The sequence below is a fragment of the Apus apus genome, chromosome 3, assembly GCF_020740795.1.
Source record: "Apus apus isolate bApuApu2 chromosome 3, bApuApu2.pri.cur, whole genome shotgun sequence".
NCBI classification, from domain to species: domain Eukaryota; kingdom Metazoa; phylum Chordata; class Aves; order Apodiformes; family Apodidae; genus Apus; species Apus apus.
The window spans coordinates 73676923-73690915 of NC_067284.1; the positions used below are offsets into that span (position 1 = coordinate 73676923).

The 13993-nt window shown below is 41.2% G+C and overlaps 1 protein-coding gene across 1 annotated transcript in view; it reads right to left on the reverse strand.

The window, feature by feature from the left end:
- PLB1 (phospholipase B1) overlaps nucleotides 1–13993 on the reverse strand; it is a 79948-nt gene that overhangs the window by 60076 nt on the left and 5879 nt on the right. The window contains exons 6-14 of the mRNA XM_051616061.1: nucleotides 13287–13330; nucleotides 12239–12323; nucleotides 11914–11965; nucleotides 10838–10924; nucleotides 10297–10359; nucleotides 8179–8261; nucleotides 5259–5325; nucleotides 4462–4566; nucleotides 2677–2766 (exon numbers count right to left, since the gene is read on the reverse strand). Of these exons, the coding sequence (XP_051472021.1) occupies nucleotides 2677–2766; nucleotides 4462–4566; nucleotides 5259–5325; nucleotides 8179–8261; nucleotides 10297–10359; nucleotides 10838–10924; nucleotides 11914–11965; nucleotides 12239–12323; nucleotides 13287–13330 (676 nt within the window). The remainder of the gene's footprint in view (nucleotides 1–2676; nucleotides 2767–4461; nucleotides 4567–5258; nucleotides 5326–8178; nucleotides 8262–10296; nucleotides 10360–10837; nucleotides 10925–11913; nucleotides 11966–12238; nucleotides 12324–13286; nucleotides 13331–13993) is intronic.

Here is a 13993-nt window from a genome sequence, read left to right on the forward strand (position 1 = left end):
CCTACATGATTGCTCGCTGTACTAAGAAAGGTCCACTAAATCAAAGAGGAGGCAGGAAAACAGAGGGGAAAAGGAGTTGTGAAGGGGATACTACCACTCCAGTAGTCTTCCTTCAAGCCAGTAGCAGGACGTAGTTTTGCTACATTTTGCACTTCCTCCAGATCAGCTAGGCTGTCCCTTCACTAGAGGAACAAGCTCACAATCAGGAAAAACACTGAAATAAAGCAAAGTTGGTGTTTGTCTCCTTTATGACAATTATCAGATTTTGGTGGCTTCCCAGCACGCTCACTTGGGTACCTGGCCCTAACACAGCCATCCTTAAGAGTACAACTTCATTTTGCTTTTACTTTCCCACCTCTGCTCTTTCCACAAAATGCTCCTAGAAAGAGCTCTACTCTAGACTTAGAAAAAAGTGAAAGTGAAGACCACTAGCAGTACATGAGCTCTCCTAATTGCAGAAGGATATTACTCAAAGCTGAAGGTCAGCTTCCAACTGATAAGCCCTACAATACATATTAGCTCAGACTGATCTATCACCACAGTTAGGTGGATCTCAGATTCTGACAACTTTGGTTTAGCTGGACCCAAACAATCCCTGATGGAGATGTTCAAAATGGTCTGGGAAACTGACAGTACTGTGGTCCCTCTGCAGTTTGAAGCATTATTCTCTCAGCTAGTGCAGAAAACTATTTATAATTTTGTTTCAAAAATTTGCTGATTGAAAAACAGTTTAAGCAGATGTTAAGGACCACTTTTCACAGCAAGTTGGATGTTTGTACTTTGTCTGACTTGCTCCTGACTAGCTTCAGTATTTACAATGGTTAGCATTAAATAAGGGTATGCCACAATTTCTAGTGTCTTACACATAGTAATTGTGTTACCTAGGTAAATATCTCCAACAACAATGGAGACACCAAGATATGGGCAGTTGAAGTAACTTGCTCAATTTCTTAACAGAAATCTGCCAGAAACAGAGAGAATGTTTAGTTCACATATCAGGAATCTGACTTTCAGTGTCTACTTTGCTCATTTTAATAGTGAAACTCATTGTCTAGTGAGGTCAAGGTAAAACAACAATAAAGAAGCCAACATACATCTTATCATGGCATCTATTTTATGACAGATAAACTGAGGAAGGAACTTTGACATAATCATGGGTTATGTCACAGATAACAGCAAAGGATATAACTGGATGCAGCACATTTGGTCCAAGGTTAGAAGTTCAACACCAGATCAGTTTTTAACTCTTTGGCTCCTACTAATCAACTAAAGTCCCCCTAACTTTAACTAAAACATTTTTGTTTAGAGTGATTCTATGATTTTTCTAGCTATATCATCTGGTTGAATGAAAGCCTCTTCCTGCAAATCCTGCTTCTTTAAATGACCAGGACTACAACAGCATTATACTGCCAGAATTAGCATAAAAGGAAATGAGAATGTGCCCATCTGCATGGATTTTTAAATGTGGTTTACTAAAGGGTGGTTGCAGTATATAGACTTTTTTACCTTCATGTCTAGGATAATTTGGACAGACATGGGAATAGTACGTGCTCTCAAATGAAAATCTTATTAACACATGGACTGCAAAACAAGCCAAAAAGGAAGTCTTTTATCTCTAACTCAATTTGCCATTACAGATTCTTTTTAATGAAATAAACCAAACCAAACCAAAAAAACCCACAAAAGTTATATATGCTATAAAAAGCATCTTAGGAAATAAAGCAGAATATTTTGGAAGTTTCTGAGTCAGAAAGAATAGCAAAATCAACATCTTATCTAAAGCCACTGATATCAGGGCATATCCAAACATAATACGCGCTAAGCAGTAACATCCTGCTTTGCTCTGATGAGTCCAAAACCATGTGCCTTCTTTTTTGTCTCATTCATATTGAAAAGCAATTCCCTCTTATTTACTTGCCCTCAGCATAAATTTTTAAATGCTTTCCAGCTGTACTTGCATCCACCTGGTCACACATACAAATGCTGTGTGTCCACAGCTCAAGCCTGCAGAAGAAAATAGCCACCTACAGGACTGGTCATCATGTTCAAGCATGAGTGGGTAAGAGACTCCACGTTTCCCTTAGACACCCACTCCCTCCCATAAGAAGGCATAATTTGTTGGCTTTCCCTAGCTGGTAGGACATCCAGTTCTTAAGGAAGTAATAGGAGCACCTCAAGTCTGTCTATGACCTTTTTAGTATGAGCAACAGCAGCAGAGGAATTATGGTTAGAGGAGCAAACCTTATGAGACTCATTAATAAAGAGGGGGATGGATATGGGATAGAAGAGTATAATTGCTATAATCTCAGGTCAGGACAAGCCTCAGTTTATCACTGTGCCGCTCTGTCACAGAGGTGAGACTAGCAAAAGAAGGGTCTGTGACAGCTCATTTACTTCCTGAGAATTCCCAAAGAGCTACTTTGGAAACCTTTCTAAAAACCTCTTGACAGTAAGTAGCACCACAGAACAGAAAGACATCTGTCTCTGGAGTGTAGGGCATGTAGCATTATTTGAGACCATTCTCTTCTCAAAGCTAGAAGAGCAGTCATGGGATGCTTCTTTCCTATATTCTTCCTTCCTTTCCCCTCCTTACTACTCAAAGTCTGGCTAGTGTGGAGTTGCTACCAGGCATCCATACTAAGTCCAGTAAACAACAGCATCTGTGGTACTGCTCACCATGTTGTTCCAGAGGCCCACAGTCATGAAAATACAGTCTTCCAGAGTTTCCACTTGTGCCTTTGATGTGACAATGAAACCATCCCTGTCCTGAAAAAGAAAGCATTTTGAGCATGAGGAAACACTTTGGAGTACGAAAACAACCCAGGGAGGCTGCTGATGCCCCATCCCTGGAGATTTTTAAGGCCAGGTTGGATGAGGTTTTGTGCAACCTGGTCTAGTGGTAGGGTTCCCTGCTCCTGGCAGGGGGGTTGGAACTTGATGATCTTTGCAGGTCCCTTCCAACCTTAACGATTCTATGATTCTATTGTTCTAAGGCGAGACATTCAGCCACAAAAGATCTCATTCTAAAAAGTAATATTCATATCCACAAGAATAACCATCTCTGGTACTCTCATTAAGCCACTTGTTGTTAATCTCTGTTACTGCTGGTGTGGCAAGGCAGAAGAGTTGCTGTTCTTTCAAGTGATTGCTGTAAGGTAGCCGTGAAGGGACAGCACATCATCACGACAAGAAGAGCCACATCAAGGCACAATCACAACGGTGACAAATAGGAGATGAGGGAAACATGCAGCTGTGATCACAGGAATTATTTGGAATAAACAACACTTCTAGCTACCACTTACATGCATATAAAACATGGAGGCATGCAGAGTTTGTCTTAAAAGATCTTGCCTATTTCAAATGAAAGTGACTGTTGGAAGAGTTTGAAAGATTCCTCATGGGTGGTCTGCAGGTTTACCACAAACCAGAAGAAATAAAGAATCCACCTGTGACATAAGATAGCATTTGAGGCAATGACAGAGCAAATTGCTGAGGAAAAAGTAATTCCATGAAAGTTAAAAGGCTGCCATTTACATACAGGCCAACTATCTACAAAGCAAGCCTATCATAAGACCGAGCAGCAAAAGAAGATTTCACAACACAGCAGACCCCAGCCTTCCTGGAAGACAAGTTTCTCCTCCCAGTCCGTTTCATTCTGATATTGAGCTGCAGGGAGCAATGGAACTGCCACAAATTCAAGGAGCCTTTATGATGCCTAGGAACCTGACCACGATTTACCACCAACGTGTTTTACAGATAACCACCTAATGGTTTGTGTTGGATTTTACTGCCTTGGCTCTGAGTGAACCATTATCTAGTAAGCAGTATCTTCTCTCTTCATTGCCAGGTCACAGATAACCTTGTCCTTTGAACTTCCCGTTATAAATCACCTGCCACAAAATCCTGTCTGACATCCCAGGAAACCCTACCTATATTCATTTCCCACTGGCTATACCAATAAAAAATCTGGACAAAATTAATGCCCAGGTTCTCAGATTCTGCATTAATCTCACTGTATGGAGGTAACTCTGTTTTCCAACAGAGCTTTCAAAATATTTATTTTTTTTTTCCCACTACCCATTTTTAAATATTTCTTGTTACTTTCTTCTTGCCTATGTTTCCAAACACACATTAACATAATTGGGGAAGAATAACCTGATGAGTTCAAAGATATGGAAGAAATTACAGTTTCCAGACACTTGTGCCCTAATCCACAGAGGTGCCATGACTTGATTTCTCCAAGGAACATACTATTCAAAAAAACACAGGATATCTGACTGGCACTGTTGGAAGCAAGCTTCACTGTCAGAACCTCTGCATCTGATCCTGAGATGTGTTCTGCATGTGCCTAACTGCCCTTGTCTTCTGGCATTAAACATAGCCTAGAGAGGAAAGCTGAATATTGCACTCAATCTCAGCAGATACGGTCGAGAAAGGATGGAACAATTAAACTTTCCTCACCGGTCTGAGCAGCAGATTTCTTTCTTGGAGAGAAGGCTGAAGAACAACAGTGAAGTCATCCTTTTGATCATACCTCTCAGATTTCAGTAGTTTTTCCCAAGCATCCTGAAGAGACAACCATTTAATCAGATTACTATTATCAGGCAGAGAGTAATGGATGTGCAATTCATCAGGGCTTAAAGTGAAGTAAAATTATTCCCATCCCTAATAAGCCACAATAGTAAAATTCTGTAATCTAGAACAAAACCAAACAAATCTAGAACAAAGTTCAATGAAATCTTCTTACATAATAATTGTAAACTCCTTGTAGAATCATAGAATCATAGAATCATAGATAAGAGAAAGCTCTGCTGACCTACCATCATTTTCTTTCAAAGAGCAGCAAGGTTAGCAAGGCGATTAAATGTCATCCTTGCTTCCCTCCTGTCATTTTTTAAAGGAATTCCAACACAACTGTCTTTGTCTTAACAGAAAGATTCCCCCTTCTAAATCATGTTTCAGGTTACTGGACAAGATGGATCATTTCTTTGATGTGATATGATAAATCTTAGGTTGCCAAAAGTTATATAGTCATTAGAAACTTTAGGAGACACTTAGATCACTCTGATATAGACAGAACTTATCTTCAATGTTCCTAATGTGAGAAATGGGGTCAGGATCACTGTGGACATGTGGTTAAAAAGGCTGCTAACTTCCTTACTGCTATTCCTCCCTTAACTCCTCACTTCAGTCAAATTTGGAATGTGAATAGACATGTGTAGCAATACTAGAGCCAAACAACACAGAAGATGCCATACCTGATAGGACCACCACAATATGTTATCACCTAATGTGGAACATTCACCAACACAACTGCACTGATTCCTGCAAAAAAGAATGGAAAATGTGAAAGACATTATGACCTTTCAATAGCCAAGACAGATAGCACCAACTCTGTTAAGCCACTGACAAGCACATATTGAAGATTAAATTGTTGCATATACTGAGAAAGCTAATTTTTTATATAAACATAGAATGATATATATTCCATGTCCAGAGCTTTGGATTGCTTTTTGATTTAAAAGCCCATTGAGATAACAAATATGCCGGACTTGGATTAGCACAAGGTCTCACAGGATAGATGCACGCTCCGGCTTAAAAAAGCAGATGCACTAGTTTTGAAACATTTCCCTCTCTATAGTCACGTAGGAAAACCAAACACACTCAGAATATTTCCACTGGAACTTCTGCCTTAATATCTGGCAGCAAGACCTCCATCTAGAAATGTGGATGGAAGCTTAATGCTACAAAAGCTTATGTGTGCTAAAGGATGGCCAGGAGCTATTAAGCACCAACCTCAGCCAAATTCCTGACTTGCAAGGTGAGGATGTGTATACTGTGTATTTCTGCAGGTAGTTGGAGAACTCAGACCTTCTCCCATTGCTGTAGACAGGAACAATATAAGTTACATTTATGATTAGTCTGGTTCCAGCAAAGGCATAATCAACTGAAAATGCCTGGATAGACTGGGCTCCGAGACATTTTGTGAGGTTTGCAGATGTAAGCAATAAGTACCTATCAGGATCAGACTATCATTTTCACAGAACTCCAGCTAATCCTATAAAATGGGAGTTTTCTGTTAAAATGCTTTTAACACTGCTGGTCAGTGAAAGAAATATAAACTCAGGACCAGAATCTTACACAGTCCTAATGGGAGAACTTCATACAATACACAGAGAGAATTATATGCCTAAAAATGTGTTTCACACGGTACTTTTACACAGACAACACTTCTAGTTGGTAAAAAACTAATAAAGGAAGGAACTTTAAATCCCTATTACATCCCAAAATTCAATGCCTAAAGTTAGGCACTGGCGTGGGACTGCAAGTGTCAGCCACTATTCTCTTCTTATACACTTGAAATTTCATCTTTTGGGATGGGCTTATGTTTTTCTCTCAAAGGATAGTTCAAAATGTGAACCTGGTAGCCTAATGCTGAGGCCCTTATCTGGGAGATGATCTGGGCCTGAGGCTGAGATGAACCCAGGAGTTTACCAAACATTGAAGTACAAGGCTTGCAGACTGGTAGAACTGTTCAACTAGATAAACACAGCTACAAGAGCATGCTGACAACGAGAAAGAAAATGCCTTAACCTGAAAAGGAAATACACAAGTTTCTCAGAGGAAAAAAAAATAGATCTATTTAATTTTATTTTAAGGCCTTCAGTATATGGCAAGGCCCATATTCCTAAATTCATCTTTTCCCCCTCCTATCTGCCTGTCTCGTATTTTCTCCTCAGTGCCTGTGCAGAAGAAATGAGCTAGAATGCTCCATGCAATTGCTTCTGAAAAGGAAAGCTTCTCCTCTGCTTATACTTGTTGTTAAGCACATGGTTATGCAGCTCCTTCCTTGACTGATGGAGTGTCTCCCAGGTTGTATACATGCAAAGATTATGAAACACTTCAGGATGACTATATTAGTACATATGGTGTCTTATGCCACAGGCAGAGGAAAAAAAATTACTGTGGAGTAAGATGGAGTGTAATCTTATCAGCTCTAAACCACCCTGTCATAACTGTCCATGTGCCCACTCCTACTCCTTACTAAATTGGGACATAAGCTACTCACACTTTTGTTACAAGGTACTGAGAGACAGAGATGGATGAAAGCATCTATGCACAGTTACCATAAGGAACCAACAAGTTGAACCTTCTCCATCCTACCACACCCTAAGCCTGAGTAGTAGCTTTCACATAACATAACAATTCCCTTTAAAACCAATTATTCCTTTTGTGAACATTGATACTTAGAAACACAAGCTTTTAAATAGCCTTGAGAGTTTGAATCTAGAGTTGCAGGGCAGAAGTAGCACTGACTAAAATGCAGGGTGTAGGTAGACTGCAGTCTTGTGACCACAATCTCAGTACTGGGTATGGCTGGGATAGAGTTAACTTTCTTCATAGCAGCCCATACGGTGCTGTGTTTTGGATTTGTAGCTAAAACTGTTGATAATACACCAATGCTTTGGCTCTTGCTGAACAGTGCTTCTACAGTGTTGAGGCTCTTTCTTTTTCCCCCACTCTGACCCATCCAGTGAGTAGGCTGGGAGCAAACAAGAGATTGTGAGAGGACACAACTGGGACAGCTGACCTGAACTGGATGAGGGTCACCACATAACATCATGCTAAGCAATAAAAACTGAGGTAGAGGAAGAAGAAGAGGGCTTTTAACTTCCAAGGTTGCTGTTGTTGGAGACTGGCTGGACATTACCCCACTTGTAGGAGGAGTGTTGGATGATTACCTTTGTGTAATTTTCACCTTATTTTGCCCCCACCCCTTTCTTTCATCTATTGAACTGCCTTTATCTCAACTCAAGAGCTTCCTTGCTTTCATTCTTCCTAGCCTCTCCCCTGTCCTCTTGGGGAGGGTGGGGAGGTGAATGACTGTGGATGCTGACCAGGTTCAATCCCCCACAAACACAAGGTGCAATATTTAAACACATGCTATCCAACCTGGCAGGATTAAAAACACCTGCTCTTCCTGATAAAAATATGCCTTGTAGAGAGGGGTTATCAGAAACAAAGTGAAAATGTAAAATCTTTGACATACTTTTGTATTAAGGGCAGAAAAACTGTTCAGAAGACTCCATTTTAATTATAAAGTCAATACATAAACACATCTGTGTGTCTGAACACTACCAGGAGACAAGGACAAGAATTTAAAGGAAACTCTGTTACCTGGTGTAATTGTAATCTTGGTATGCAAGAGAGCAAGTTGCAAGTTCTGTGGAATCCACCAGATTTACAAAGGCCTTGGGAACCTGCAGTCATAAAGTAAAAATCAATCACAATCTATCTGAAATTCAGGATTAGCAACTCGTGTTCTTGTTTGGTGGGTTTTTTGGTAGCGGGGAAAGGGCCGCAGGGGTGGCTCTGGTAAGAAGCTGAGAAGCTCCCCCTGCTTCCAAAAAAACAGCCAAGGAACCATTAGAGGGACAACAGATACGCCTCAGGGATTAACATACGAAAGAAGTGGTGTAACACCTGAGCAGAGAGGCACCTGGGGGGAAAAGAGCTGTGCAGGAGGAGGAGAACGGTGCTAGTGGTTGGTGAGGAAGAAGGGGAAGAAGGTGCCCAAGCAGAAGTTTCCCTGCAACCCATGGTGAGATGGCAGCTGTCCCCCTGCACTCATGGAAGAACGTGGTGGAACATTCTCTGAAGGCCCCAGGAGGGGTGAACTTGGCCAGTGGACTTGGATGATGTGGCCAGAGGATTTGCTGCCAGTGGACTGACTCTAAACCCCATGCCCTGTCCCCCTGTGCTGCTGGGGGGAAGGAGGGAGAGAAACCAGGAACAAAGTGATTTGGGCCCAGGAAGAAGGGAGGGGTGTGGTAACATATGCAAGCCCTGCTCTGTGTGTTGGCTGTGTCCTGCGTGTGGTTGATTACTGTGAAATCAAATTATTATTTTTTCCCCAAGTTGAGTTTCTTTTGCCCATGACCTTAATCGGTGAAGAACCCTCCTTGTCCTTTGTCTCAACCCAGGAGGTTTGTTCTCCTTGTCCCGGGGCGGGGGGGGAGTTGAGTGAGCGACCATGGGGCTGCTCCTTTGTTGTCGTGTTGGGCCCAAAACCATGACAACTAGTGATAATGGTAAATTACATCAACAGCTTCACATAAGTTACCTCTGGCCTGAGATTCTGCCTGCATGAAATTAATGGTCTAAGTCTTTGCCAGTTATGTCCTGAACACTACTCCTATGTCTGCCATCTAGAATAACATCACTCTTAATTCATGAAGTACTTGTGACCATGACTGCTTGACTGAGAGCCAGCAATTAACTGTACATAACCAACATGGCCACTAGCCAACTAAATTGATTTTAAATTAACTAGAAACTACCAGTTTGATGACAACATGCCGATGCAAAGCTGGGAATTTAACACCCTGCACTCGTGCATCCCACCTCACCTGCTCCCCAGGCAGAAAGCAGCTTTCCATTTACATAATGATATTTCACTTTTACAATGAGCACAAATAGATTCTGGGAATAATAGTGGAGAGAATCTGAAGAGAACGCATGAGTGGAACTTCACCTCTACACAACATTTGTTGAAGTCAGCCTGAGAAAAATGAGTGATTGCGGTGTGATGCAATCAAACTGTAGTGGGTTTAGAATACCTTTTAGGCCTTCAATCCAGCAAAACAAAACTCTTGGGAGATGCTATTGGAATACTTCAGATAAACAGTTAATATTTTGCTTTAGTAGTGATATATCTGCATCTAGTCTACTATTCAATAGTAGACTACAACTCCGCACAGAGTTCCCAGAAACCATCCTAGGTAAGCCGATAATTCATAGCTGAAGCATCTAGAAAACCTTTAGAAATGCTGAGATCTTAAAATTAACACATAGTAGAAAAAAGACACATTTGACATCTTTTTAATGGGTGTTTTCCCTGGTTTGTAAAAATTATCTCCAGGTAGTTAGCAGCCTGCACACTGCCTAGGTAGCTCCACACATCCAGTAGTTAGATATCAGTTATTTTCACAAACAGCTCTGCTAAACATGACTGGCTTTCAGCCTAGACAAATGTACTCCACTTTTAATAGAATGAGTGGTACATCAGCTTGTGTTGCCAAACAAAGCCGTTATCTGTCTGTTCTTCCAGTTTGCATGCATTAGCTTTTTAAAAGCACAAATAAAACACTTATGAACAAGGAATGAAGCCAGTGGACTGAAGTCAAGTTCAATGTTCTAAGTCACCTGAACAATGGTAAAAGCTCTAGTCCAGTAAGGGAGACTAGAAAAATCAGCCAAGGATTCAGGTATTTAAGGTTGATTAAGAAATCTTACGTTTTTATACAAAAAATCCAAGACAGCCTTAAGTTCTTCCAGGTTGTCCAGTATGCAGTTCTTCTGTAAATGAGATGAGAAATACCATCAAGACTAGTAGAAAAAAAAAATTAAAAATTTCCAAAAGTCACAAACCTTGTGTGTTGAGCTGTGTGTACTGAAATGACCACTATACTTTGGAGTCAGCCTTAACCAGCATTAAGAAGAAACACAAGGAGCTAATCCTGCAATGCAACTACCTATAATTAGACAACATAAAAAAAAAAAAAATTGGGATAGGGAAGAAAAGTATCTTTACACTTGAAGGTGGAAAAGAGCTGCTCTACTAAGGCATCTCAGACTTGGGATCACAAGTTAAGTACGCGTGTTTATAAACAATCAAATAAGTAAATAAGTGTTCCATGAGCTTACATCACTGGATAGAGTCATTCCAAAATCCCAGAATGAGCTACTGTTTTGCCTCACCATGGCAGGGAGCAGAGCTTGGCAAAGTGTCTTAATGATGTGACTTGACTGCTACACCACCCTATCAAAAGCTTACCAGTTGTTTGGAGGCACAGGAGGAACACAGGTTTTCAGCATTAAAAAAAACTGTGATCAGTTTCCAGTCATTCTGGAAGTCCATCATCTGGGAGGAAAAAAAAAAAAAATTAAAAAGGTTATAATGATAATATTATAAGAGATTGATTTGCTATTCTCCTTTCTCACAGAAGATTCACTATGGCTTTAAATCAGCAACACCAAGCACTAGTCCATGACTCAAACTGGCTACTCTGGTCACTTCCATTTGACAAACCATCCAGATTTCTCAACAGCAGAGAGCAAATGGATGGTTAGGCAGCAAATAAAAAAAGCCGAGAGCTAGTGCCCTGCTCAGCTGTGCTATGTTTATTAGACAGTTCTTGCCAATGCTGAAGAGTATTGGTTAGAACCACTCAGTTCCACAAAACTGTGCTAAATCCATGTACAAACAGTTCAGTGGGCTCCCTGTAGAGTGAAAAGGCAACAGCAGAATTGCCTTGGCAATTAAATTTTCCTGTTATGTCAAGACCATTTACAAAATAACATGCCTCAGGGTTAAGAATAGAAGAAAAATGAATGCATAAAATTCCAGGATGGAATTTATAAAGCACTCAGCCATAAGTGATAACTCAAGCTCTCACCTCTCTCTCAAACACTGACATCAGCCAAAGCATATCTATCTTTACTGTCATTTTTGAAAATATGATCCTAAAAGACTAAAAGGAAACTGAAGACTTAAATGCTGAGAATTATTTGAATTGGTTTCTCAGAAACACTGTCACGGTTATTGTGTAGCTAGCAGAGGTCTCACACCCTTAACTAGTAGAAAACAAACATATTAGCTTCCTCACCAAGCACTTCAGGCACCCTGACAAATGTAAACTAGGTGGGATACTTTCAAGAACAAAACTCTCTTCATGAAAGGTACAGATTTTATTCTTATTTACAACAGAAAGACCAAAGTCTGTTAACATCAAGAAATGGCATTTGCTATTTTGAAGAGATTTTTGAGTGCCATTTAACGTATTTTATCTCATTTCTTCCTTTTTCTGCTTAGGGCCACATTCTCTGAATTGTCCTGTGCTTTAAACAAACCTCATTCTCTTTCATGAGCTTCACTATTTCTTCTGCTTGATGCAGGAGGTCTCTGAGAAAAAGAAAGGAAAAGAGAAACTATGAAGGCATCAGTAAGGGTTTGGCTTTGGCTGATTTTTACCACTAAATCAAATAACTGATGTTCAGTCAGGTGATCCAGACCCCAAAGTGCACAGTGGGCTTTGTTCCTCATGCTTCTGAAGGATGTCAATTGAGCCACAGCAGCAGGGTCTGTCCCTGTCAAGTGCTCCAGCATCAAAGGCTTCCATCTTCCACCTTTCCAGCTGTAAACAAACTGCCCAGCCAAAAAAACCCTCAGACTTACATGGCTTGACTGTCTGATGTCACTCCCTTTGTGCCAGGTGGAGGAGACTGGTGCAGGACCAATGGATTAAAACTGCTAATAAGAACTGAAAGACACACACAGGTTAGACCATTTCTGCATACAATGAACTGCTACTCTGCAGTTTCACTATAAACACAACAGAACTAGAAGAGCCAGAAAATGTGAACTTTGAGGATCTCTTAGCAGGCATGACTAGTACACTTGAGCGCCTCTGCAGCTGTTCTTGCTGGTTTTGCTCCTCACCTTCTGAAGTGGAGGTTTGGTGTCTGAGTTTGCATCCACACTCACGTCAGAAACCTCCATTCCCACCTCTCATGTCAGCCACAACTAGTATGGGTGGATTCACATGCAGACAGCTGTAGAAATGAAGCTACTGGGAAGGGCTACCCAGAACTGCCTCTTGAAGCTCTGAGGAGTTGCCAGGTTTTATAACCCTTTCACAGGGAAATAGAGCTGATGTTAAAACACTAGGAGTGAGATTTGGAGGGGGACAATCCTGGAGCTACACACTACTCAACTCAGCATTTCAGTAGACCTGAAGGTTTTACCTGCAACACCCTTCAAGCAAGTCAAGAGGCTTTAGAGCCTTCAGAGCCAGGGGGAACCAGCTGATAAATCACTAACTCAGCCACATAGCGCGTGCCCCCGTGTAAATCCTGAACACGTCAGCAGAAAGAGTACTGGACAGGCAAACTCACACAAGATTTCACTGGGCTAACCCGGGCAGCAAGCACATGCCAGCAGCATACCCCAAAATCCCTGTTGGACGTGCAAGACTCTTACAGCACTCTGGAGCACCACTTCTTCACCACTATTTGTCTACCTGGACAGTCTCTTTAAAGCCAGCACAGATAATCCAGTTTGGCTGTACTCATGTCCCCCCAGGTACGCTGATCCTCAGGCCTTGCTTACACTCCTGCAGTGTGCTTCTGCTGCACGCACCCTGCAGTCCAGCAAAACACTGGCCCTCCTGCCAGTGTGCTGTTCTACCAGTTTGCTCAAGTTTCAGTGTGACGACAAGACACACCTGCTAAAGTTTCCACGCTGACTTCAAGGAGGCACTTTCCTCTGCTACAGGAAGGAAAGAGAGAACAGGAAGTTGCTGTTATTCCGTTTCTCAAAGAAAAAATATGCTACAGCACAGCCTCAATTTCTTATTAGCTATGCTACAGCTCTGAGTGCCTATTCACAGCAGCTGCTGAAATCAAGAATGGGGCTTTTCTCTCCCCAAAACCATCATGTCACCAGCTACTGCTGAGTATGAACAAAGTCTTGAATCTCAATTTTTTGGTGTCTCTCTGCACTTTCCATGTTGCAGTAATTGTACTTATGCATATGTATGAGCAATGCAGGAATCTCTTTGTGTGCACCCACATAGAAGTGGACATGGACGTCTGTACAACCATTTTCAAAAATTAACCTTTTAACGTTTTTCTGCACAGAGGCAATTCCTCATCCAGAACGCCGTGACTCAAAAGAGCTACACAGACTTCTATCTTACATGGTTTAGCCATTTGTTCACTCACTGATTTAGATCTACTAAGGGGGCATAAAAGAAGAAAATGGGGTAAGGCTTGCCCATGAAGCACCGGGAATCATTCAAGCAGGTATCAGAACTACTGGGTTCTTACTTTGCTTTAATCAGTCTCTGCTTTCTGGTTTCTAACTACTGGATGATGATATTTACTCCCTAGGATTCATCATGTAGCAATGATTCTTAATCAAGGTTATTGC